This window comes from Populus nigra, chromosome 2 (assembly GCF_951802175.1).
Source record: "Populus nigra chromosome 2, ddPopNigr1.1, whole genome shotgun sequence".
NCBI classification, from domain to species: domain Eukaryota; kingdom Viridiplantae; phylum Streptophyta; class Magnoliopsida; order Malpighiales; family Salicaceae; genus Populus; species Populus nigra.
Genome location: NC_084853.1, coordinates 39,765,985 through 39,793,638, shown reverse-complemented (window position 1 = coordinate 39,793,638; position 27,654 = coordinate 39,765,985). Strand labels below are relative to the sequence as shown.

The 27,654-nt window shown below is 35.8% G+C and overlaps 2 protein-coding genes across 6 annotated transcripts; one reads left to right on the top strand and one right to left on the bottom strand.

Annotated features, from left to right (window-relative positions):
* Positions 1-50: 50 nt before the first annotated feature.
* Positions 51-14,711, top strand: LOC133682691 (nodulin homeobox). 4 transcript variants are annotated; one of them, XM_062106165.1, is made up of 19 exons: positions 51-337; positions 2,326-2,409; positions 2,709-2,834; positions 2,917-3,075; positions 3,638-3,721; positions 3,798-3,926; positions 5,791-6,006; positions 6,415-6,546; positions 6,667-6,762; positions 7,069-7,230; positions 7,548-7,839; positions 7,937-8,062; positions 8,148-8,217; positions 9,324-9,387; positions 9,505-9,573; positions 12,483-13,016; positions 13,155-13,189; positions 13,580-13,696; positions 14,075-14,711. In XM_062106165.1, the coding sequence occupies exons 2-19, from the start codon at positions 2,371-2,373 to the stop codon at positions 14,607-14,609; spliced, it is 2,985 nt and encodes a 994-aa protein (XP_061962149.1). In that variant the 5' UTR covers positions 51-337; positions 2,326-2,370; the 3' UTR covers positions 14,610-14,711. The 4 variants fall into 4 exon arrangements, with proteins under 4 accessions (XP_061962149.1, XP_061962150.1, XP_061962151.1 ...); XM_062106166.1 differs by having other exon boundaries at positions 65-337; positions 13,592-13,696; XM_062106167.1 differs by lacking the exon at positions 13,580-13,696 and having other exon boundaries at positions 67-337.
* A 2,160-nt stretch (positions 14,712-16,871) lies between these two features.
* Positions 16,872-27,416, bottom strand: LOC133682577 (serine/threonine-protein phosphatase BSL1). Of its 2 annotated transcripts, none has more exons than XM_062105970.1 (21): positions 26,742-27,416; positions 26,588-26,648; positions 26,407-26,485; positions 26,212-26,291; positions 25,987-26,081; positions 25,430-25,529; positions 25,252-25,321; positions 24,203-24,304; positions 23,875-23,956; positions 23,600-23,770; positions 22,546-22,732; positions 22,264-22,468; positions 22,009-22,176; positions 21,698-21,936; positions 19,256-19,340; positions 19,056-19,154; positions 18,751-18,950; positions 18,595-18,670; positions 17,628-17,763; positions 17,418-17,557; positions 16,872-17,313 (listed from the first exon to the last, which is right to left on the bottom strand). In XM_062105970.1, the coding sequence occupies exons 1-21, from the start codon at positions 26,941-26,943 to the stop codon at positions 17,230-17,232; spliced, it is 2,661 nt and encodes an 886-aa protein (XP_061961954.1). In that variant the 5' UTR covers positions 26,944-27,416; the 3' UTR covers positions 16,872-17,229. The 2 variants fall into 2 exon arrangements, with proteins under 2 accessions (XP_061961954.1, XP_061961955.1); XM_062105971.1 differs by having other exon boundaries at positions 22,264-22,465.
* Positions 27,417-27,654: the final 238 nt, after the last annotated feature.

Genomic DNA, 27,654 nt, shown 5'->3' with positions numbered 1-27,654 from the left:
TTTCAAATATATAGTGCTAAGTTTGAACCGAGTTAAGGAAAGCAGGAGCTAAAGAAATCTAGCAAGCAATCAAAACTCCTGCATCAGAGAGAAAAAAAGGGAGTCACTTTTTTCTTGTAGCAATCCTGTGGTTTACCATTTTTCAACCAACAAGGAAAAACAAAACCCTGTGGTTTTTATTAACGTAGCCCACTCCGTCTTTCCATCAATCACATAAACAAACACTCAGCACGGCCTCAAAAAATTTCAAACGCCCAAAACCAAGAAACCCCGCTGATTTATTTATTTTTGCTTCTTTTTTTTTGTGGGCGCTTAGCTTTCTGATACGGTTCAAAAGGTTAGCTCTTAATTCACTGTTGTTGTTGAATTTTATTTTTTTGTTTACATTATTTTTCCTTTTTTCTGCTTGCAATTCTGCCTTTTTTTTTTAATCTCCTTATCATTTTAGGGTTTCAACGTTCACTTCACTTTGAAATTGAAATCTAGTTTTTATATATATAGCTTGTTCAGCTCAGGTCTCGCAATAATGAGTGCATATCTTCAGATTTTTCACATTTCTGAATTCGAAGATGCCGTGTGGAAGAGTCAATTGATTCTGTGTTTCTTTGATCATCATAGAGTTAGTTACTTGACAGTCAGTAAAAAATGACACCGCATCGAGTTCAGGGAGTGATCAGGGACTTTATGATTTCTGGGTTTTGAATCTTGTCTAAAGTAAACGAAACCCACTTCCATTTGAATGGACATTCCCTTTTTATATTGCTTGTAATTCTGGATTTAATTTTTCGGGCATGTGGTGGTTGGGAGTTAATTGCATGTGAGACATTCCATTGTTGTACTGATAGGGTTCCACTTCAAAAGTTGATTAATTGCAATGTGAATAGAAAATGGATTTAAGTTTTATACCGATTTAAAGTAACTGTCCTGAGGAGGTTGACCTCTAATAGAGCGAGTTATCCTTCCTTTTTAGGTTAGACCCTAAATGCATTATTAAAACGTTATTAAATCCCAAATAATTGGGGATTCCTAATAGTTGATATTGCCATTGCCAAAAAGCTCAGAACTTGGGATTTCTTAAACTCAATAGATAAGGCTGTATGGTTTTCCATAATACATATAGTATGAGAATTGCTTGAGAAGAGGTGCTTGTTGTGGTGGTTACTTGAAAAGGTTATAATTGTAGCACCTTCATCTTTACAAAGTGATAAGATAAGGTTTACAATGCATTAAGTAAAGTATTTACTGGTTTCTGATTATTTGAATTGGGTTTGCATGAAGTAAATGGTGGCCTTTTCTTCTCCAAGGTAACTAGGTATTTTTTTTACTGTCAGAATTGTACTTAAATCTTTACAGCTACCAGATTTTTTTTTTAGAACTATCAGATTTATGGAGAAATTAGTTAAATAATAAAATTACAAGATAAATTTTTAATAGCTCGGTAGGTAAATGTACTTAATAATTTGTAATCACCTATAATGACTTGTCATAAAGTGAATAGTACTTTTTTTAAAGTGACCGTGTACTTTTTGAGCTGTAATTATACTCTATTATTTGTAACTAGCACAATTACGGAGTAACTAGTTAAGTTACAGAATGATAAGATGACAATCCAATAACTTAAGCTTTCCTTTTTAGACTAGATCCTAAATACATAATTAAAGAAATACTACATCCTAAATAATTAGAGATTTCATTGCCAATAATTGAGGATTTAGGGCTTCCTACATTCTATATATATAAATGCTGTATGGCTTCTATTCCCATCACTGGCAGGTGCAAGAAGTTCCATCTTTGCGTCACCTGCCTGGGTTTCGGCCTCCCATTCACCGTTCCATGAGTCAATTGGGTACTCGTAGGTCCAGGAAATTCACCTATGGTGGTGTTGCTTGGATACAAAAAGGGGGGGGGGGGTTCCTATGACTTTGGGGTGGTTTTCCTGCCTCGGTAACTCTTTTTGTTGTAACATCAAAAATTTCTGTTGTGAAACTGAAATTTGAAATAAGAATTCAAGAAAATTGTTTGATTTTGGAATATCAAGTGCAAGTTTACAAACTTTACATTATTTGCTCCATCCAGGGTGCTTCTTAGTTCTTACCTTTTCAAGCAGATGCACTGTCTGCTACCAAAAAGAACTGGTATTATATTATTTGTTAGAAACTCAGGGAGATTTATTTCAATAAGCTCTTTCTTCCTTGTCTTTGAAGAATTGGCTTGTACTTTGTTCATATGCCTGCCCTCATCCTTTCCCCTGCTTTAGCTACTTTTAGCCTTGAGCACATTACATTATTGTCAGCATTCATGCTCTATCTAATGTTCTGGTTGCAGTGGTTCGTTATTTTCTCTGGTCAGCTTTCTTGTCTGGGCTCTAGCATGAGGCTTGCCAAGGAAGAACTGTCTATGGCTGAACAAGTGAGCATTGTTAACTCAGCTCTTGTTTTTTTGTGGTTTTTATTTGCTTTTGGATGGATAATGGCAAAATCATCTCTGAAATTCACATGGCTCATCATTTTATTTTTCAATCATCCAACTCTTCTGTTCTTTCTGTCACTTTATTTTTGTGTGTTGAGTTTCTTTAATGTCTGCTTAACATGACTGACTATTTTATCAATTTCATTGTTTAATTATTCAACTGTGTTTTGTGTTCATTTTTGTTTCTCTTCAGCCACTCCCTCTTTCTAACATGGACAAGTATCTGCTTTTATGAACAGGTCATTGATTTAATTTCAGCAGTGAAAGAGTTACACGGTCTTAGCTCTCAGGAGCTTAACAAATTGTTAAGGGACTCTGAAAATTTTACAATTCACTTTCATTCTGAAAAGGGATCAACGACAAAGGTTAGGAAACAAGCTCATCATCAACACACTTATGCTTTCTTATTTTACATCATCTTGCATCTTAAATCACATTATTTTTCAGATTGATGTGGAAAAACTGGCAGGCTTTCTTCCTTTACACCTTATTGCAGTGCTTATGTCATCTGATAGAGATGAATCGCTGTTGAGATATTTGTTGTGCGGGATTCGGCTTTTGCATTCCTTGTGTGATCTAGGACCTCGGAACAGTAAACTTGAGCAGGTTGCTTTTATCAATCATTGCCTAGTCTTTATTATTATTTTTATGTATCATCAGTTTTGTTGTCTGTTTTGCTTAGCAAATGGACTTTGACACATCAATCGAAAATGTTTGGACATGTATTTAAAGTCAGGCTTTGTTGTGCTTGTGAACCTTGACAAATTGTAAGGATGGTCACTATTTTAATTTTAACTCAAAATAAGTTCCCCTGTCTCCCTATTACATTAAGTGATGAATCCTTGGATCAAATATTGAAGTCTTTTGTGCATCTGCTTGGTTTTTCTTTGTAATGCTGAAGCTATTCTAAGTACTTGCATTTGGAAGTTACTTTAAACTAGTTGTGGCATTGGGTTCTTTGGTGTCAGTATCTGTAATTATTTATCTTTAAATGGACTTGTATTTGGATGCTACCCATTTTTCTGTAAACTATCATTCTCTTTGTTTATTCTTGGGCAGCTGTGATGTGTTCTTTTCACCACCAGATATTTATGTTTGTAAGAATTTGGGAACGATATCTTGAAGTAAAATGTATTTCTCTCGAATGTTCTTTGGTGTATATATACAGGTTTTGCTTGATGATGTTAAAGTATCAGAGCAGCTGCTGGATCTGGTGTTTTATTTACTAATTGTTCTTAGTGGTTATAGACAGGTATTCATTAATACTTTCTTCTGATGATTTACTTCCCAAACTCTTCAAGTTTACCAGGGTTGTTTTTGTGATGTAGGAAAACCTTAATTCATGCTCTTTGTTACTTGTGCATTCAGCACTTGTAGCATCCAGTCTACATTTATTGTCAGGATGTATATCTTCACAATGGCAAGATCTTGTTCAAGTATTGCTTGCTCACCCCAAGGTACAAATTTTCCACATGATTTGTTTAAGTGGATATTTAAGAGCAACGGGTTGACTATATTCATGGGATCACTGCAAAGCCCTTTTTTTTTTATATAAGAAAATGAGATATTTAGTGCCTTAACTTTACTAGTTTTAGCAATCAAGTGCGTGATCTTTAATTTTGTTATAATAGATCTTTCAATTTCTAAATTTCACATAATCAAGTGAAATGTGGATGTCAGTTAAGTGTCCTATGTGTCAGCACACCACCAGTTAGGCCAGAATGCCCAAGTTACATGTGTGCTCAAGGTTATTGTTTGGGTGGGAATTTTTTCCCTCCTACTGACCAGATACCTTTTTTCCCATTAATTTAGGCTTTGAGATGTTGGGAAACTGAACTAAAATCAAATTTGTCCTTTTCTTTTTCACTAACACCTACACCACGCCACCGCTGTTCTTGCACTCTCACCACGGCCATTGTCACAATTGAAACCTCAATTATACCCATTACCACTGCCAATAACCATAAAACCCAAGAACAAACTGCTCAATTTGTAACCACTATCCCAATCCACCATCTCAACCTACAAAATCACCATAAAGCATTGAACCTGTAAACTCACAACCATCTATCTGCAGTTTGCTGTCACAACCTTTTATTCTATATTTTAGAGGTTTTGATGGAAATGGTGTTGTCACACCTGCAACAGTGCAACAGTGGCCATGGTTGCTGTGGCAGCAGCAGGGAGATTGAGGAGCTGGAGCGAACATCAGTGACCAACTGTTCTTGAGGCTCTTTGTATATTTGTTTTTGCGTTTCAAAAGCGCTTTAAAAAAAATGAATTTTTTTTTTATTTTTTTCTTTACTTCAAATAATTTTTTTTTGTGTTTTCAAATCGTTTTGATGTGCTGATGTCAAAAATATTTTTTTTAAAATAAAAATAAAAACATTATTTTGATTCATTTCTGAGTGAAAAAGACTTTGAAAAGCAACCGCTACCTCACTCCTAAACACCTTCTAAGTGTTGCCGGTGATTTAAGTTGGGGTTTAATTGGAATGGTTTTGGAATATTTGTAATCCAAAATTACTTTGGACGATAATAGATTGGGCTTCATGGAGTACCCTTTGTGGTTTTCCAAATTCATGGAATGGGGCAGCCCTTATACTTTATAAACATGCAGGGAATTCGAGCATCATAGCATTTGGTTGGAGGGAGTTCTATGTTTCTTGACTCAATAGATGTGCAATGATAAGAGGCTTTCTTAATTACTTTGGTGGTTCCTTAAAGAGTTATAGTATCAAGCGTGATCATTTATTTGTGTTTAGAGCCTTGGTTATGACTAACTCTGGTTTATTGTTCTTGATGACATCACAATGTTTTCTGATAAATAGAAAACATCTCAGTCTTTATTTTGTGGGTTCAAAGAATTTTATTTTGGCAATCTGTGAATAAGTTTATGTTTTTATTAAATAAAAAAAATGTAAATTTTATATAAAAAATTTAAATGGGTTGATTGGAGGTATGCTTCCCTCAAAAAGATCACCTTGGCGATGGGATTGCGTGTATTCCATGTGTGATGGGTTTGATTCCAGGTCATTTGTTATTAGACATGCAAGACTTATGCTAATACGCATCAACATTTGAACTTGATCGTACAAAATTCAGAGTTGAAAAATCTATTTGAACAATAATAAAGATGATTGCACTTGATTGTTAAAATGAGTAAAGATGAGCCGCCTAATATTGCATCTTCTCTTGTTTTTATTCTTTGATCTATTATCTTCATTTTCATCAACTACTTGTGGTCATATTATCATTTTATTTTGAGCTCTGCGGGCAGAGACATTTATGGACTTTCTGATAATGAATTTTCTCATATAGGTTGACATATTTATGGATGCAGCTTTTGGTGCTGTTCATGTAGCCATTAGGTTTCTTCAGGTCAAGCTATCAGATCAACATACTGGCCTTCATGTGAAAAGTCCAACAGCTGAACAAATAGTTAAATATATCTGCCAGCAATGTGAGGCTTCTTTACAGACTCTTCAGTCATTGTGCCAGCAAAAGATGTTCCGCGAGCGCCTTCTTAGGAACAAGGTTTCTAAAATAGAACCATCTTATTCTATATGTTTGGGTTAACGTTGTATGCCAGGAGATGCCAGCTTCAATGTTTTTCTATGTGTTTTACATAAGATGGAGAAATACTTCTTGCTGGACCAAATCAGAAGTAGAAGTATCTAGTTAATGTGATTGTATATGGTGAAAAAGCAGGAAAGTGAGTGGGAGAAACATGGAGATTTTCAGGACTAATATTTTGATTGTGTAACATTGCATTAGGGTAACTATTATTATGACTTGTATATGCATCAATGATCTTGACAATGGTATCCATAAAGTAATAAGTCTCCTTTTATTTTCTAACTGAACATCTCTCGTTTAATATTCTTATTTGCTATTCATCATTTTCATTTTTTGGTAAAATATCTGTGTATAATATTATTCCAGGAACTATGTGGAAGGGGAGGTGTTCTTTTTCTGGCCCAGGCCATCTTGAAGTTAAACATCACGCCTCCTTTTGTAGATTCTTTCACAGTTGTAGCTGCAGTATCTAGACTGAAGGCTAAAGTATTATCGATTGTAAGTTTTAATGCAGTGGCAAGGCTTAAGCTGCATCATAATCTAGTTTAACTTCTTATTCCCTTATTTGTCTAAATATCTCTGATTTCTTCTTCTGTTTGATCATATGTTTTTATTCAGCTATTGCATCTGTGTGAAGCAGAAAGCATTTCTTACCTTGATGAGGTTGCAAGCTCTCCATGGAGCCTTGATTTGGCAAAGTCTGTAGTATTAGAGGTTAGTTTAATAAATGTGCTAGCACATGTAGTGGTTTTTGATGTGGAGAGGCAGGCTGATGGAACGCTAATTATATTTGTTTTACCTGACACATCTGCTAAACCAAAGCATTTTGAAAAGTTGATAATCTCTTTCCACCCGCAGTAATCTTGAACAAAGATCTATTTTGCAGGAGAGATATTGGCCAGTGTCATTTATTAGTGATCCTCAAACCAAATTTGCCTCGACCCACTGTTTCTAATATTCTTTGTTTCATTTTGAAGCCTAGTTTTACCATGCTTGCTATTAATATACTTTTTGATGTAGATTCTTGAATTACTGAAGGCTGCACTTAGCAAAGATCCCAATCATCTTAGTCCATGTTCAGACAGAACTTTTCCCATGGGGCTTTTGCGACTCAATGCAATGCGTCTGGCTGATATCTTCTCAGATGATTCAAATTTTAGATCTTATATCACAACATGCTTTGTAAGTTCATCATTTGGACTCTTAGGCATGATACTCACTTAGTTGCACCATGCTAGTTCTGCTAAATTGTTTTGAGTAATTTTTGTACAGAATATTGCCCAGATACTCTGAAAGACATTAAAATTTTAGATATTTACCACCTAATGTACAAAAAAATTCATTGTTGTACTCTGCTGTTAAAATCTTTCTAGTCACTGTAACATACGTGTAATTATGTTATGCTGTGTATTTTCAACTCATCATGCTTTAAAGCATCTGCCATGAAGAGAGATTCATGACTTTCCTCTTCTATTTTCAAATGTCAATATGCTCCACAGACCAAAGTTCTGACTGCTATATTTTCGCTCCCTCATGGAGATTTTTTATCAATTTGGTGTTCTTCTGAATTTCCACCAAGAGAAGAAGATGGTACTCTGGAGTATGATGCATTTACAGCAGCTGGGTGGTTTTTGGACACATTTGCAGCAGCAAACCAATCAAATGCAATAAATTTAGAAGTCACTTTAATTCCCAGCAACATGCCCCAAGCTATGTATGCACATCAGAGAACTTCATTATTTGTGAAGCTAATTGCCAACCTCCACTGTTTTGTTCCAAACATATGTGAAGGTGAATCTTCTCACGCAATCTTCGTAAATATTCATCATGATTGATCTGTTGGCTGCTGAATGGATTATGTAATTCAATGTTTCGTTCTAATCCACAGAGCAGGAAAGAAACTTGTTCCTTCATAAGTTTCTGGAGTGCATGCGGATGGACCCATCTAAGTCATTGCCTGGGTTTTCCTTTACTTCTGGTGCTCTAAGAGCCGTAACAGTTTGCAGGAACCTTCGTAAGTATTATTCTCCTACAATTTTCTTGATAGACATGATGTGTAAAAGTTAGTGGGGTCTCTTATGCGTAACTTGCATGTGTAGGTTCATTGTTAAGTCATGCAGAGTCTCTAATTCCTAACTTTTTGAATGAGGAGGATGTACAGCTGCTAAGGTGAGTTAAACATCAACCACACTACTTTCTTCCTATATTTTTTTAGGATGTTTTGCAACAAGTGCTGTTGTTTTCCTTTTTTTGTGCTTAATTTTAAAGAATAGCAACATCCTTGAATACTTCTGGACAGCTTTCGCTATAATCAGCACTACATTGTTAGGATAGAGGTTCTTAGATGTTAGATAGGTTTCCCCTCAAGAGACCATAACAGTTGAGCGTTATTGGTAACTGCATTTGCTCTGCATCACATAAATGTTGTTCAACACCTTCACCATTGGTTTCTCAAATCTTAAGCATGATGAAAGGGTCTGAAATTCAGAATAAGTCCAATACTTGGATTGGAAGCTGAAATGACTTGGGAAAGGATTATCTGAAACCAATTAATGTAGAGAAGAAGACAAATTATGGGAAAAGGGCCCAGAACCCATGAAATTATAATGGGTGTTTCTTAAATTTACAAGACTTGAAATCCACAAATTAAAAGAAAATCCACACGTTCTATTTCTCCCTTCTCTAAATACATAATATCTGTGTTTATATGGGTACACTAAAAGCCCTAACATTTAATATGAAATAGGATTTCTAAACGAAATAGCAAACAAAAGAAATCTTTATAATAGAGCTCCTAATTGATACTGAATATTGAAAAGGAAATAGATTAAGTTCCTGAATAACATAAGAATTATAAATAATGACAATCTGAAAATTAACTGAATTTATTGATGTAAACTTTCTTCTTGCACTGCATCATTGCAATATCCTCAAATTAAAAAGAGAAATGTGTTGAACTTGCAGGAATGTCTAGCAAAAACAGTAAGATAGCACGACTAGGAGCTAGTTGTAATGCCAACTAAGATAGCACATGGTGTAATGCCAATGAAGTTGAGGATTTTAGTTTCATTAGCTAGTTGTGGATGGTTGTTGTATGTTACTTCAAATGTCTTTTTGGTGCTGGAATGTCATGTAGGTTTATATTTTTTTTTAACAATTTTTAGTTCACATATGGGGTGTATACATTGTGCATGTATATATATGCATACGATACCGTCTATGTAAATTCCAGTGATACAGATAGCTTAATTTTTTCATTTAAATTTTTATTGAAGGGTATTCTTTAACCAGTTACAATCACTGATTAATCCTACTGATTTTGAAGAAAACCAAGTTCAAGTAAGGTTTTGTCCTTCAATAATTAATAGTGTTTTCGTTTCCTCTCTGCTCCAACTTCCTTTTTCATGTCCCTCACAATTTAAATGTGCTAAAGTTTTGCTGCTGAAAAAATTTCAGGAAATCAAATCTGAGAGGTCAATGTCTTTGGATAAGTTCTCTAGACTTACTATTGATGAGCATCTTCAGGTTAATATCTTTTGTTTTTTAAATACAAGTTCATTTATTTTTGTCACAATTATCCATTTCATTAATATGATGATGTGGCATTTGACATCAAAGCTCGGTTTTTAAAAATTCTGATGTGCGTTTCTATTACTGGCTGTAATATTTGGAGGGTCATCAAGGTGACAAACATGGGCAGGGCCAAGAAAATGATAATGGGGTCAATTGACCCTTTCAAATTAATAAACTATGAAAATATAGGTATGATAGTACTTACCTTATTTATTTTGTCTAAATTGAACTCAATGCATTAACTAAACAGAAAAGAAGAATACATGTAAGTGGATTCAACTTTATACTCCTATGTAAGAAGTTAGGAAATTATCGGGTTTAAGCTCTGTGAATTACATCCAAGTAGCTACAAAAATGAAATGCTATTAATAAAAAAGCAGACTATTCAATATACACATAAAGAGGAAGTGTTGCTCGGTGTTCATTTGTATGATTCTCCACTAATGATCTCTTTACATTACAATTGATGTTACTCAACTTCTCTCATTACTCATATTTTGTCTCCCATGCAATATTATAACAATATCTAAAGGGTGTGGGGGAATCACTGTTCCCCCACACCCAAAAGCACTGTGGATTACAACAGTAAGCCACAGTGCTTTCCTCTTTTTTTTTTCTTTTTTGCTAACTTTTCCCTTTTTTTCTTTTTTTTTCATTTATTTTTTCTTTTGTTTTTTCCAAAATTAGTTTTGTTGAATTTACTTTTTAAATATTGACCCGATTAAAATTTTTGCTTTGTTATTTTTTTTCTTTAAAATACTATGGATTGCTGCGATGTTTTTCTACATAGTTTTTCGATTTTATTTCTTTATTTTTCAAAATTATATTTGTCGATTTTTTTTTTAACATGGAGCTGATTGAGAATTCAGTTTTGTAATTTTTTTTCTTTAATACATTGTTGATTGCTACAGTGTTTCTCCTCATGGTTTTTTTTATGGTTTTCTCCAAAATTATCTTTTGTTATTTTATTTTTTAATATTGAGCTGGTTAAAAATTACAGTTACAAGTATGTGAGGAAAGCATTGTAACTTTCCTCGAAAATTACTATTGATTGCCAGAGTGTTTTTTCCTACATGGTTTTTTTCTGTTTTTTTATGTTTTTCCCTAAAATTATCTTTGTCAATTTTATTTTCTAAATATTAAGCTGGTTAAGAATTGCAATTACAATTAAATACAAGTTTTTCCTCACAAAACACTATGGATTGATACAGTTTTTCCTCACATGGTTTTTTTTCAGTTTCTTTTGTGTTTTCTTTTTTTTAATATTTTTTTCCAAAATTATGTTCGTCGATTTTTTTTTAATATTGAGTTGGTTGGAATTTAACTTTGTAATAAAGCTTAATCATGTGGGGAAAGCATTGTAGCTTTGCTCATAAAGCATTGTTGATTGCTACAGTGCCTCTCAGCATAGTTTGTTTTTGTTATAATTTTTTTCAAATTATCTTTTTCAATTTTATTTTTTTAATATTGAGTTGTTTGTGAATTACAATTACAAGTCATTACAAATAAGGTTAAATCATGTGGGGGAGCACTGTAGCTTTCATCACAAAACACAGTGAATTGCTACAGTGTTTCCAGCATGATTTTTTTTTCTTTTTTTGGTGTTTGTTTTGTTATTTTTTTTTCTAAAATTATCTTTGTTGATTTTTTTTTAATATTGATCTGATTAAGAATTTAGCTTTGTAATTTTGTTTTTCTTTATAACACTGTGAATTGTTGCAGTGTTTTCTCATGTGATTTTTTTATGACTTTTTCCAAAATTATCTTTGTTGATTTTTTTTGGAATATGGAGTTGGTTAAGAATTATAATTACAATAAAGCTAAATCATATGAGGAAAGCGTTGTAGTTTTTCTCACAAAACACTGTGGATTGCTACAATATTTCTCTAAATGATTTTTTATTTTATTTTATTGGGAAAAGTGCTATAGTTTTCCTCACAAAACATTGTCAATTGCTGCAACGTTTTTTCTCATGGGTTTTTTTCCTTCCAAAATTATCTTTGTTGGTTTTTTTATTTTATATTAAGTTGGTAGAGAATTTAGCTTTGTAATTTTTTTTGCTTTTTATTAACTGAAAGGCTATATCATGTGGCAAAAGCACTGTATCTTTTCTCACAAAACACTGTAGATTGCTACAAATCATTTTATCCAGTCTCTAAGTTTTTGATCACCAACACAATTTTTTTTTCCGTCATGAAATATTTGCTCCATCATACCTTTAATTTCTATTACTTATCTAGCGCTGGTTCATGATTATAACACTATCAAGTGTATTTGTTTTATAAGCCCGCGGCAACGCGCGGGCGCGGGCATGTCATCTTGTGTTCTCTATTACACATTGCTTCTCTCTTTTCTCCCATGGCATCTGCGTTCTCTATTACTCGTATTAATTATTTTGCTTCTGCTCTTGAGCTCTCCATGCTTTTCATGATAATCCAATCAAACTCATTTACTATCATCACTTAGGTCATAGAATAGTACACCGTTTCATTAACAGTTATTTTTAGTTAATTGTTTTGGATATATTGAGAGTTTACCAAGATTTTGTGTATCAAAATATGTATTTTGATGTGCATAAGTTATCAATTAACCCTACGAATTTTCTGGCTTTGCTATTGGTGACAAAGGGATAGCTTGACAGAAATCCAAATTAAAGTTTAGAACCGACGAGTAACAGCATATTTTTTAATATCATATAATTATCGAAACTTTAGAAGTTATTGCATATTTTATTGAAGGTCAAAATTTTAAGATCAATTATATCATAGTGGTTTCTGAGGAAGGCATTTTAAGTGTTCTTGGTGTTGATTTTCTCATCAAATCTTACACTGTTTCTTGCAAACAAATTTGATTCCTCGTAGGAAGCTCAAAGCACTGGGGCATACGGATCACCTATGGTGATGAAGGAACCTTCACATCTTTACAACAGGACAGATATCCAAAAAGAGGAAATGTCAGAGAATACAGCTATCCAAGAAGAGGAGAAGCCCAGTTTCAAAAATAGGAATCAAGCACAAGATGCAATTAAGGAAGACAAAGCTAAACCTGGTGCATGTGTATCTGATGTTTTAAGAGAGATTGATAGAGATGCTCATACTGTTGAAACAAGTGGTTCGGATACAAGTTCCACTAGAGGGAAGACTTATGCAGGTCAAGTGGTGAATGGTGACTTCCTAAAATCAAGTGAGCATATAAAACGAAATGGTTGTCAGGGAGTTTGTGGTGGTGAGAAAGTTGAAAGTCCTCGTTTTGAAGAAAAGCAGCCAAGAAAAAGGAAGCGGACTATTATGAATGACCATCAAATCACACTTATGGAGAAAGCCCTGCTAGATGAACCTGAGATGCAGAGAAATGCAGCAGCGTTACAGTCATGGGCTGATAAATTGAGTCTTCATGTAAGTAAAATGCTCCTTTGTATCATTCATTATGTAAGTTAGTTCTATTTGTGTGTCCCCATCTCATCACCTGTAAATTTTTTAAAATTTCTTTCTTTCTTTCTTTTTTTTGCTTAACAAGTTTATTGTGTTTCCCAGGGATCAGAAGTTACACCTTCACAACTGAAAAATTGGTAAGGAAGTCTCACCTTCTCCATGGTTTAAGAATGCATCCCCCCCTCTCCAGGTTATATACTCTCTTGATAGTTAGCATGGCCTTGTGGAAGGATAAAAAGTTTGCATTCAAGGCACTTCTTGGCTATGAAATGTGGCATTACTGAAAACGCTTAAAAGAGGATGGTGTGTACATGGATAAATTCGAATTATTTGTGTCAACTGCACTTGTAAATAGATGCCTGATATAGCCATTTCCCAGAAAAGATTTTTATGTGAACGCTTACATTACCCTTTTTTAGTTGTTAATGTTGCATAATAGGATATGATTGCACAATTCAGTTACTACTGAAATGTCTCTTCATTTAGGTTTTAAAAGTTGATTCTCTTTGCAATGTTTTCATGGCAAGCTTCTTATACAGGGTAGGAGTAAACCACAGGTGTCCAAGAACACTTGGTAAAAGGGCATTTTATTTTTCACATATTGGGTTACAAGATTTATTGATGCAAACTCTGAAAAGATTGAGGTGTGTTAAATGCTATTCTAGGACACTTGCAAAATCTTCCGTTTCTGCTACACATGCAGTTACTAATTTTTGTTGTTTCTAGCATTCTTGGTTTCAACCTTTTTTTTTCTTTCTTATTTTTCTAGAGAAATTACTTCTGGCTTTTCAGTTTTATACATGTAATCATTTCAGAGTTTTTTCCATTTGCTCATTAAATGAAGTTGATTTTTCAATCAGTATGTCATTATACATGCCTCCTGATTTTCTGGATAGATGGTGCCTAGATGGCAGGTCAAAACTGGAAATAGGTGTTTCTTTACCGTACCACAGAAGTTCAATTGGATAGGCCTGGACTTTGTTATGCTTCTAACGAGTTTGTCAATTTCTGTGCTATCGCAGGCTCAACAATCGCAAAGCGAGGTTAGCTCGTGCAGGCAAGGATGTCCGTGCACCAATGGAGGTTGATAATACATTTCCAGAAAAACAAGTTGGACAAGCGCAGCGGCAGGACACACCTGAGAGCCCCAGTGAAGACAACATCACATCGAGTGCAAGAGGCCTTCAAAACACATCAGAAATTGGCGTGTTTGGAGATCCCGAGGCTGGGATAGGATTGGCAGACTTTGTTGACATTGGTGCTTCAGAATTTGTTCAGTGCAAGCCAGGGCAGTTTGTTGTGCTTGTAGACGGGCAAGGAGAAGAGATTGGTAAGGGAAAGGTATATCAGGTGCAAGGCAAATGGTATGGAAGGATATTGGAGGAATCAGAGATGTGTGTCGTGGATGTTACAGAGCTCAAGACTGAGAAATGGGTGAGGCTTCCATACCCATCCGAAACCACAGGCATGTCATTTTATGAAGCTGAACAGAAGATTGGGGTGATGAGAGTGTTGTGGGATTCGAACAAAATATACATGTCACGACCTCAATGCTAGGTTCTTTTTTTTGCTAGAATGTAGTGCTAGTGGCTGGCTACCAGCGGCATCGTTCTTTCTATTAAGTTCCCAACCATAAGCAGGTTCAGGTTCTGAAGTTTAGCTCTGTCGTTTTAAATGGAAGTAAAAAAATTAAATGACATAAAAGTATGGCACCACAGCAGCATCCACAAAAGCTTAACCGGAAGGCAAAAAATAAACTGTACTGTCTACTGTCTAGTGCGTGGCAACCAAGCCTGCACCCAGTTACGGCCCGCACTGTCCCATCAACTCGCAACCTTCTCCTCTCTCTCTCTCTCTCTCTCTCTCTCTCTCTCTCTTTCATGTCTTTGTACAACAGGTGCGGTTTATGAAGCAAAGAAAAGAAGGGAAAATAAAGCTTGACATGGGGCTGAGTAGGGTGAGAAAAAAACCAAAAAATCAATGAAACTGGAAAAAAAACTGAATTGAGAAAAAAAAAATTATTAGAAAAATGAAAAAAAAAGTCTGGTTTAGTTTTGGTTTATTGCTTTTGATAAACCCGACTTTTAAGAGTCAATATAAAAGATGTTGTTAAAGACATGGTTTCATAAAAAAAAATATAAAAGATGTTTTATTTTTTTTAAAAGCTGGTTGTTCATAATGACAGGGTGCTTATTTGTCTCAAACCCATTTGCAAATTGAAGAACAGGTCCGGTGTTTATGTTTTATTTGCAATAAACTTTAATGAATATATTTATATGTTGTTTGGACAAGTCTATATTTTCTTCCTTTTTTTTGGACTACATTTATTTTTGTAGTTGTGTATCTATAACTATATCTATATGATAGATTTCATGAATTTATTTTTATTTTGCTTTTTATTCTATAAAAATCATTTGGTAAAAACTTTTTGACATTAACATTAAATTCAGTATAATAGTTCAAACTTGAAAATCTTGACTCAGTTATTTGTTTAGCTCCGATTTTAAATTATATCTTATGGGAATTACCCTAATATTATTCTTGTTTACTAGGTAGATCTAAAGATAAAAAAATAAAAATAAAAGAAACAAATCATATCCACCCTGATTAACCCACAATCAACTTAATAATAAATTAAAATTTTAATATTAAAAATTAAAATTAAAAAAAAATCGAAGAAAACAAGCGAAAAAGCCAATTTAAAAAATAAAGAATAAAAAACTCGTTCTTGAATGAGATGGGCGTGTTAAAAAAGCTTGGGGTCGTGAGCCACAGACAGGCCTGAGTGCCTGTAATTTTTTTTTAAATAACAGGCTGATGATTATTTTTGAAAAATAAAAAAGACAACAGACATGAAGCTTACAGCACAAGACTTTTAACTAAATGACTTAACAAAATATATTAACGTAGTTCACTGTTTATATAAATAGTCAAATCAACCCCACGTTTTTAATTGATAATATTTAGTCCTTGTAATTTATTGTAGTTTTAAAAAAGTGATATATTTAATTTCTATAATTATAATTGAATCCTCCTGTTTTGATTTTGATTTTTGATTTTTGATTGTCAAGTGTGATTTACAACAGTTGTTGTCTTCATGAATCTATTACGTATCATCAATTTAGGATTATACAATTGAAGTGAATGGCTCTCGATTGTACTCTAGCTGTTTGTGCAAATGATAGAAATAGAAAGAAAAGACAGATACTCCTATCCTATCCTATCCTACGCCATAGCTTATGTTTATTTCTTTCCTTTTTTTTTGTTTTTCCCTATATTTGTTACAGGTTGATGAGAGATTTAACTAGTAGATAGTTCCAGGAAAGCAGCAAGTCAGGATCAAGAAGGAAGGATGGTCTGTCTAGGAGACGAAGTACCCGCAGCTGAAACAACACTAACACATAGTTCATACAACAAAGGCAGAGCAAAATTGGAAGGGATGAATCAATTGAACTGACACATAGTTCATCAAGAACAGTACCTGCTTGGCACTTGTGGCTGACAATCTTGTTTCGAGGGATGGCAAGAGGGGGAGCTGTAGATAAGGTGGGAGAATACACTATTGTATTTACGTGCAGGATTCTCTTATCTCTTCACATTCCTGCATCTTTTCTCCATTACCTTAAGAGATTGCAAGTTGTGGCAAGTGTTTAAGAAGTCGGGGTACAAATTTTTCATGCCGCCCCTTCTCAGAATTAGTTTTTCCGAATAAATTACATTACGCAGAACTAGCAAACGACATTTTTCTGGTTCTCATGCTGCCACTGACACTCACATTTCGGCTGTGGCCAAGTCACTTTTACATGCCTCAACACACCATTGATCAAAATCAAATGAATATAATATAAATTAAATAACTCTAAGATTGTCTATTTTACAAAAGCTGATCACCCTATAAACTATTAACAGTAGAAATACAATACCATCTTTTCTGCAGGCTAAATTATATATAGGCTACACTCACTGGTTAACAACAGCTAAACCTCGGATCATTCTCAAAGTTGTATAGTTTTATCTTCTGCGACTTCTATATCTGAAAATACAAAACAAGCACCAAACTCGTGCCAAGTGGGAGACGCGCTGATTAAAATCAGGCTAGAAAAGGGTCAAGCGTGCCAGAAAAAACAAGTGCTGCCACGAAATCCCATAAAATACAAAAACTGGTCTTGTAGCATCATCATATGTACGCAAGTGAGCTTCTGTCATGATCAGGTTGAGGGCGACCCCGTGTTGGAGTTTGAGGTCTTTGGATGTTAAGCTCCTGAAAGACAACAGGAACGTAAAGGAAACAATTATGTGCAAGTTAAGGGATGGGCTTTCCAGATTCGTTGGATTTACCAACACTGAAAATGTAAGAAGTCTTACCTGCATCCATGTATCATCAATCACATGTTCTGGAGATGTCTCTGGTGACTGAAGGGGAGGTGGCAAGGGATGAATCAATTTTGGAACCACAACCAAACCCCTGCCAACTACCAGTATAGCTCCAGCATTGTTAGCAGTCCCTGGATGAAGACATCACATTAGGATTCAAATTTGAGTTTAGCAGGAGAAAACTCAAGCTATTTATCTTACCACAATAGTTGGTTGCAGAAAATAGAGTAATCAATTGCCCTTGGGCAAATCGTTCAAATCCATCCATAACACATTCATGTGCCCTAATGATTAGCTGTAACTTATTTTTCTTACAGAAGTCGGTTACACGATCAGGCTGCAATGACATAAAAGATACACAAGCAAAAACTTCATTACATGTGCAGCTTGAAAAGGCATCAAATTTAAAGATTCAGTGCCAAAAGAAGTATATGAAACTGATGCTATCATAGGAGGGTATAGATTCATTGGAACTTTGAAGCGGTACATCACTTAGTATTTCACAATTAACATAAAGAGCATTGAGTGGTCCTGCTCAAAAATCCCTGGTTAGTTCATATATGCATTGAGTGGTCCTGCTCAAAATTCCCTGGTTAGTTCATATATGTATCATATTACATCTTCAAGCTCGGTAGCGTAGTTTTTCAGCTAAAACATGCTAACACTACTCAACTTTTAGTCAAATGCAAACCAATCTCTCAACTTTGAATTATTTTATTTTATTTTGGCTCCCCAATACGCATTAGAAGCAAATTAAGTCCTAAACTATCTTTGAGGTTACATCCCACATTTAATGGTAGAAGGCAAAAGGCATTGTTTTTCTTCCAAATTTGAAAGGAAGGATTTTGGCTGTTCATATCTAAATGAAAGAAAAAGGGTATTGTTTTTGCAGCAGTTAACTACAGTATGCATAAAGCAAACTACTAGGAATGCATATTGCACCATATTAAAATAACTTTTGCGTTTGTAGCAAATACAGTATTTTTTTCTGAATTTTTGCGTGGCTAACTTGCTTTTTACCAAAGGTTGATGGGAAGTCTATATTTTAGTTAAAATTTTATTTGTATTCACCATGACTAGGAACATATTGCCTGTGATCAATCATACACACCGAACACAATAAATAAAAATCATCTGACATAAAACATGTAAACAATGGCATGCATACCCCAAAGGTGACAAGACCAGGGCCCCTAGCATTTGGTCGCAACCCCTCTATGCTATCATTTTCTGTAGGATCCGACCTGAAAGGAGAAGTTTCACAATACATATTAATGTAAGCAATGACAGATCACAAGTAAAAATAAATTCGAGTGAAGCATACCATAGAAGATCCATTAGAATTATAGATCCAGCATCCATAGTTATGGGCCTTTCAAGCTTCTCTATCTGTTCCACTGAATGAATGGATCTCCCTATGCCACCATGCATACAGATAATTTTCTTCTCAATAAGTGCAGCAAGTGGAAGATAGTTGAAAAGTTGATTGAAACGTGTCCATGCCCATATCCCATCACTCTCTCCCTGTAAAAACAAATGCTATTATCGCATTTATGTTTTCAAAAAAATGAAATGGTCCTACTGGATAACTATATTAGTGTGTGCTTGGCATTGCCCGTTCATCCATACCATTCTTTCAATGCATTCAATACGAAAACCAAAGAGCGCATTTATATCAGCAGCTTCGTGGTTTCCACGTATCAAGTGGACATTCTCAGGATACTCAATCTGCAAAATCATAATAAAAGGTACAGCAGCATCAATACAAGGACAGTGCCAAAATATATACTTCATATGAAACTTTTGTTCACTGAAAGCACAAGTTTTACCTTTAGAGCAAGAAGCAAAGTTATGGTCTCCAAACTGTGCTGCCCTCGATCAACATAGTCTCCCAGAAATAAATAGTCAATATACCTGAATCATGAGAAACATAAAATTGAACAGTATGATTAATCAACTACAGAGATAAATGACACAACCTGTTCTAAAATTATTAATTTGCTGTTGGGACATAAAAGCTGGAGGCCCTGTATCACGTAAAGAGTTTTCAAAATGGAAGCTTGAGAAAAGTAAGGCTAAAGGACATGTAGTGAATCTTCAAACAAATTGATGGGACAAGGTGCCCATCAATCACTACTTGTCATAGACGTAAATATCAAATGAGGGACTACAGAGCAACAACTATTTGGACAGAAAAATGTCAAAATTGGGGACACAAAAGAGAAGGGTTCAAATTACTAATGGACATCCCTCAATTATGACATAAACAGCAAACCTGCATGCATGTATTTATTATTTATTTTCACATAAGCTGATGACTGCATGAATATAGGCAATAATGTGTCAAAGCACATGATTTCTTCAGAAAGTCGGTGGACGCCACGAAAAAGAAAGAGAGAGAACTTCTCTAAAATGCTTAAAAATTTCAGTGCTTCTCTAATGGTAGTGACAAGTCCTTTTTGAAGGCAATAGTTATTGATGAGATCCACCAACAAGATCACTGAACAAGAAAGGCACTCAATCTTGGAGAAAACTCAGGTTCATATCCAATCAATAAAATTAGGGTGTTTGCTGTCAATTGCTGATGACAATGCCTTTCTTGAGGTATATTTACAGCATTCATACAAGTTGAAAATGTGTGAAACATTGAAAACACAGATGCTATACCAGTAACTTGTGTATTTGAACGTGAAACATTAACCAGCTGTCTTTTATTCAACTATTAAGGTTGGCTAAAACCAACAATTCAACCCATCAGATGTAATAGTGTCAGTACATATGAAGAATATGGATCTCTATTACTGTGTTCACATCTTTCTAGCTCCTACCCTACCCCTATTCCCAGGAAACAAACCCCCATCTCACTAGTTTTGCCACCAGTTTGTGTAAGGCATGGATAAATAATCTCAATCAAGCAGAGGGACTTTTTTACTTTTCGCCAACACAAGCACTCAGCTTTTGCAGCTGCACTAGAATTAGGTCACACTTCCCTGCTTCAACATGAATTATCCTCAACCACACCCCACTATAGGTTGCAACATAGTTTTTGGGTCCCTACCCATCTTGAGTGAAAAGGACAAACTAGCCAATTGCTGTCATCACTCATGCCTCGCACCCAGCCTTCACCAATTGTTTAACGATAGTTTCAAAAACCCTAGTCCAAACACCATGTTAAAAACCCACGATTATAGGGCATCCATGTGTGACACCATCAATTACATGGTTCAGTTTCCGCATTGCCAGTTTCCCCAATTAATCAGCCCTTTGCACCATACTTGACATTAGCAGTGAGCAAAAAAACCGAGATAACCGAACCATGAAAAAAAACCGATTAAAAAAATTAAAAAACAATTCGGTTCGGTTCAATTTCGGTTTTAAAAGGCTGAAACCAAATAAACCGTACCAAACCGGTTCAAATAGAAATAAAAAAACCAGTGGTAGTGTGGTACTATAAATAGCTTTCCACTCCAGACCCATCTACTTTTTAATTTCTTCTTCTAACCCTAGAAAACCCACCCCCACCCCCCCACCCCCGCCACCCCAACACACACACCCCACACAGGCACATACACAAACACCTACTCAACGAACCTCGCAGACTCGTTCTTGACTTTTTCTTCTTCTTCGTCGAACTCGAACACACTAAATTTTCAACTCAAACGAGCCATGACTCACTGGTAGGGAGCTTTTTCAACTCAAACGAGCCATGACTCACTGGTAGGGAGCTTTTTCAGTTGCTATTGAAGCTTTCATGGGGAAGAAGACTAGCTTGTAACCCCAAAAGTTGATGGGGCTAGTTACAATTAAATGGAATACTCAAGCACAAGAAGAGATGTTGCCGACAGCAAAAAAAAACAAGGCAGTCCTCCATATGCGAAAGCTTGTGCCATGGCTGATCTGTTAAGGAACTCAATTTATGGCATTCTGTCTGTTTTTCATGAAAAGATGCTCATGAGCACCAAAACAGGTCTTCTTGATAAGGATTGGGTTACTAAAAGCAATCCCCTTTTTGGAACCTATGAGCTGCTTGTACAGAAACTGCATCATTTCCTAGATTTTCAAGCTAGCTAGCTAACCGAACCGGTTTGGAAGGGAAAAAAACCAAACCGAAACTGGTCGGTTGGAACCAGTTTTCGGTTCGGTTCAAAATTTTGAAATAAAATAATTTTGATTTGGTTATTTATTTTGATCCAGAACCGGACCGAACCGAAAATGCTTAGCCCTACTTGACATGTTCCACACAAGTATAAGAGTTATGATGTAATACTTACGTAATGTCTCCTGCTGTGGATGGAAATCCATATTCATCAAATAGACGCATTAAGTCGCCAAACTGTCCATGAAGATCACCAAAGACTTTTATCGGGGCTCTCAATTGCAGAACCGTTGGCTCTTGCATAAATATCTGTTCAGCTGCATAACAAAGCTCACCAACTTCATAAGAATCCAGGAAAAATCTCCTATTAGCAGGAGCTTTCCAGTTCCGAGGCCTAAGCAAAGTGGAAATAATCTGCAAGATAACAACAAATATGAAGTAGCACTTAGAAGAGTCATCGATACTCATAAATCTGTCAAGTCTTACCTTCTTATGCAAGCCCTGAGGAGACCTTTGCCTGGTGAACTTTTTAGCAGGATTAGATGCATCATTATTCATAGGAACCATCCTTCTACTTTCATTTTCGAATTGATCCAATGACAATTGCCTCACCATCCCACCCAGGTTTCCTACAGTCTCTTTAGCAACCACCACCTATAAGAACATGACAATATGATTCAGCAACATGGCAAAAAAAGAAAAACTGTGCCACTCTTATAAACCACAGATAAATGGGCATACAGCTCTAGGATGGAGGCGAACATCAGCCTCGTTGTCACTGCCATCTGAAGTTGCTTCTGCAGCTTGTGAGTTGTCATCAGATACAGATGTTTCTTCTGCAGAATTGGTAGATGCTGCCTGAGCAGCTTGCCAGACAGCATTGGCTGCCTCAGCTTCAGCAGCAGATGCCTCCCTCAATTTCTCCATGGAATTTCTGTCCATGCTGCTACAGCAGAAAATACATCCACGAGTTTATATAAGAACAGGGTGACATGACATGAGAGACAGGGAGATGATTGAGACCTGATACCACCAGATAAAGGGATCTCCAGTCCACCATCTGGAGAAGAAGTTCCAAAAGAATTTAAATTTGAATGGTTTAGTCTGGGACTTGTTATTGTTGAGGCTCTCTCAGATGTTAATGTGGGAGAATTGATGTCTGGCTGAAACGGGGAATTTTCAGCAACCAGAAAATCATCTAGCACTGCATCTGCAGGGAACAAAATAATTGGCAATGAAATGTGCATCTCTTAAGTTTGTACACTGCGTGGCAGTAAAATGAATTCCATGAGGCCTTCATGATTAAGGCTTAACGCCAGGTTATGCAGAAGAAAAGGAACCATAGATGGGTCCCTAAATAAGTATAACAACCTAAATAAACAAGAAGATAATTAAGGTCTCCTGCAATAAATCCAATCCGGTTGCTGTTATTACTTATTACAGATGCTTGTTTTCTCTAGGGTACTTGGGAAAAACTCCAGTTACCATTAGGCAGATAATCAATAACCAGGATCTAAAAGATCCACAATTGAATCCACTTCAATTGCATATTTGTGATGCCATAAAAATTAAAGTTGACACTAGGGCAACCAATTAGGATTGGTGAATTACTGGCTCTGAACAAACATAGCACATCCAAGCTTAACACAGTTACTTGGTAAGAAATAAGAAACGTTAAGCTGTTGGAATCAAGAGCCAAACAAAAAAAATCCACATATCGTTGTGCTTCTCCAACATATTTTTCAGTCCATAGAAGGTGAAATGTCCTAAAGTAATGTTGATCAATCAAACAATCATCTAGGAACCCAAGCACAACAGGTTGATTAAACATATTTTTCAGCCAAAGAGTTTCTACTCCTAGATACTTGTATTCCACTTCTATGAGTAGTCCTTTCCATTTAACTTTTATGTTGTTGTCAGGGCTTGCTGAGCATAATGCTGGTCACTTGGACTAAGTGACCTGTGATTAAAACCTGTTCACATAGGAACTGGAGATATGAAGGGAGGGGAGGACTACTACTGCATAGACTGACCAATAGGCCTCCCAGTGAAAAAAAAAAAGAAATGAAAACTTTACCTCCTTTTAGACCACCGTAGACATATATACGAACACCAACAGATGCAGATGCATGGCGACAACGACGCATTAACTCAAAAGAAGGATCATATTCAGCATGTCCCTTGCTGGTTTTGGACGAAGTCACTAGCCCATTTCTATCCAACCAAGCACCAGCAGCAGTGTCCAACACTAGTCACGGTGAAAAATTGTTGGAGATTACAATATAACCCCTCTTTTAAGATGATAACAGTAGAGAAAAAAGATGATAACAGTTGAGAGAGAAAAAAACTTGCCAGCAACAGCTGCTTCCCCTTCTACTAAACGTCCTCCCTTTAGGGATCCTCCTGTAACATGCAAACGCGCACCAACAAAAACCTGATGGAAAGCAACGTCAAACTTCTGAATGATACAGAAGAAACTCATAATGAAGTGCTGTGTCCATATGCAGATGTAAACATATGAAAAGACAGTTTCAAAACTTATAATCCCAATTTTCTAGATCCTCTTGTGTAATTGAGCCCTGTCAAACATTTTAAACTAGTATTTTACTGCAAAAGATATATTTCATTATCTACGCATAATCTAGAAATTAAAAGATTCTGACTTATATAGATCACTTACCGCAGCATGTTGATACCTTGATGATGGAGACACCCCAGGTGCAAGAGTCCACTCCCACTGACCGTTTCTATGCATTAGAAGTCCATAAGCATCTCCGAGTGGCTGTTTAAGTGCACTTATAATCAATAAGAATTGAAATGCAAACAGTAATGACATTATTAATAAGTTTTTCTTTATCCAAAATACAACACTGTTGGTCGAGAAATAAACAAGGAGAATGGAGCTGCAACATGTCATTGCTTACACCTTAATAGAGAAAAAATCATAAAATCAGAAGAAAGGTTACAGCTGGAAAAAAGGTGACAAAAAATTTCAAAGAAACAGTATGGAAATTATTCCAAAATAGAAATAGTACTCTGATTTCTCATCACAATTGCAACATGGAAAAGGAATGCACTATACCATAATTCACCTCTTTTTATTATATTTTCAAAGCAGGTTAATAAATACAAAAAAGCACCAAACGCTCATTTCTTCAAGTTTTTCAAGTCCACAATTACTTTCTCACTTGACTTCTTTATTGCGTACAATCCATGTTATAAAGTTTCAATTTGAGTTTTCCAACAATTCCATGTGTTTTATCAAACATTATACCCTACTTCCAGTTACCACCCTTGTAGAAAGAAAAGTGTTTTATACAAATGGTCGAGGACAAGAAAGGTCCCATTCATTTAGACTAGGTGTGGGAATGCATCTAGTGGTTTTTAAAGGCCAGTGCACTCTGGTTCTACCCATATAAAAAGTCTTGGCACGTCAAATTTTCAGTTGAACAAAGTTAAGTTGGAATACTTAATTTAGTTTGATTACCTTGATCTCCCGTCTCTTTTTATATGGACTTACACATTGAGCACACCAAGACTAGGCATGCCTATTCATAAAAAAAGTAAAATAAAATAATAGCCAGGAGGAAGAACACCAGGTTGACATGCTAATTCTGCTGTACTAGAAACAAATATCTACTGCACAACAAACTGCTGCTCTCGACCAAGTGTACAGAATAGTTAACTGGAATTGATTGCTTTATAACCCCTGAAAACGACAGATCATACCGTGCCAGAGGAGTCTCTTCCGCCACAAAGCAAAAACATTCCATCTGAACGGGCACTAGCTGTTGCATACCTACAAAATAATGCTATAAAATGTCAAACATGAGACATGAATTGATGGGAAATAACAAACCGGGAAGTTTAACACTAATGCAAATGTTGATGTACTAAACACACTTACACTCGAGCACTAGGTCTATCACCTTCAGGATTTAGCCTCTGCCATACATATGGTTTCTGGGCAGTGTCCAGAGCCCAGGCATCAGATAGAACTCTTTTACCTAGAGAATAAATGGAAAAGTCACCATTGCATGGTTTATAGAGCATGGAAAAGGGCATTAGCATAAGCACAAAGCATCGGCATATGTTCTTCTGGCTTGAAATAACATAAAAATATTCAAAATTACACATACAAGACAACTGTCCTTCCATAGAGTACGCTAATCCAAAGACGAGATGTCTACAGCTTACAATGATAACCTCACAGAAATATAAAGAAACAACAGAGGCCTACACCCATACTTAGAAAACAAGTCCTATCAAAATGTTGAATCTTACAAACAAAATTCAATGCCAATGATCAAACAAAGAACATTCATGGAAAACACAGTTTTTATCACTGGATTTTTAAATAGGATTTGATCCCTACACTAATGCATAATAGCACATTTCAATTGAAATTAACAAAAATATCTTAAAGATAAATAAATAAAAAAAAGAACAGCAAAATCTGCTTACCATCATTGCCGCTGACAGTAACAAGGTACCTTTGGGCAACCAAGTCCATTGCATGGCCATATCGAGGCCCAGGTCCTTGTCCTTGTACAACCACTCTACATGTACAAAAATATAGCGATGAGTTCCATGCCAAGAACCCAAGCAAAGGGAAAATAAAATTGCACCATGAAGAAGAAGATGAAGAACTGCTGGCTAAATCTGATAAATGGAAGCAAAGTAACCGACCGGTGCCACTTGAATTTGTCGTTGGTCAAGTCAAGCACATAGAGATCATCAGTGGAATGCCCAGCAGGACCTATCCCACCCTAAGCCATAGATACATTTCATTAATAAACGTCAAAAACTCACATTAACTGAACAAATCAAAAAAAGAAGAAGAAGAAGAAAGAAAGAACCAAATCCTGATTCACAATGAATCACCTGAAAAACAACCATAGTACCAACTGCAGCTGCCGCGTGCGCAGCCCTTGGAGACGGTGGCTCTCCAGCTGGTTGTACTCTGGTTCATTAGACAACAAATATCACAGGTTAATCATCCAAAGTTATTTGATTATTATTTTAATAATTAAAGAAGAAGAAGAAGAAGAATAGTGTTACCTACCTAGTCCATTTCCTAGTAAGAACATCATAAGAATGAACTGAATTGGTGACTCCAGCCAATCCTACACCAAACAATTAAGTAAGTAAGTAATTAAAGCAGCAGCTGCTTAAATCTCAATTCAATATAAAAAAGTGAGAGAGAGATGGAAACTAACTGATTCCAGGAGCGGAGGAAGCCCCGCCCTCGATAGCGGTGGCACCACCGAAGAGGATGAGTCGAGGACCTTGAGACTTGGTAGCAGCAACGGCAGTCAAGGTGTGAGCACATCGAGAACCAGGAGCGTCATCATCGGAATCCCAGTAAGTCTCTAAGGTCCGATAGGTGGGAGCTGGGTGTAGCCATGGCTTGGATCCCATTTCCCACCCCTTCTATTCTAATAACAATAACCCTAAAGACCTAAACTAAGAGGATCGGAGGCCGGTGGTGGTGGTGATGGGGCAAGAGCTATAGGCTCCGGTCCACCTCTCCTAAATTTTAAATCAAAAGGTATCACGAGTCCTGACTAGGTATGAATAAATAATTGGATATCGTGTACAAAATATACCCTAATTCACATTCTAATTAGGTAATGTAAATTACTGATAAAGAATAGCAGCAGCAGTTCTGGGCGGTGCAGTTCCTTCCCCGGAGGAGGAGAAGGGAGAAAAGGTGGGTGCGGGGGGGCTGATTGAGGGAGTTGTTCTGGAAGTCCCGGTTCAGTCAACCGTTACATCATTAAGGATATTCTTCTTCGGACAACTGTCAAAGCAGGTGCATACGGCAGCTTTACACCGCTTGCTCATTGCCCTCGCCCTTTTTGCTAGCCTTTTTGTCAACTTTCCATTTAGTGCCTTATGTCATGCAACGGATCCCCCTGTTTCCTGTTTCATGTTTCATATGTGAAGATTCGTTGGTATAAAAATTAAAAATTATTATTGTTTTAATGTATTTATAAAAATAAAATTTTGAAAAGTAATAAATTTTAAATTGTTTTTTACAATATATTAAAATAATATCTTTTTAGTTTTTGATATTGATACATGAAAACAATCTAAAAAATTAAAAAATAATAATTTAAAACTAAAAAA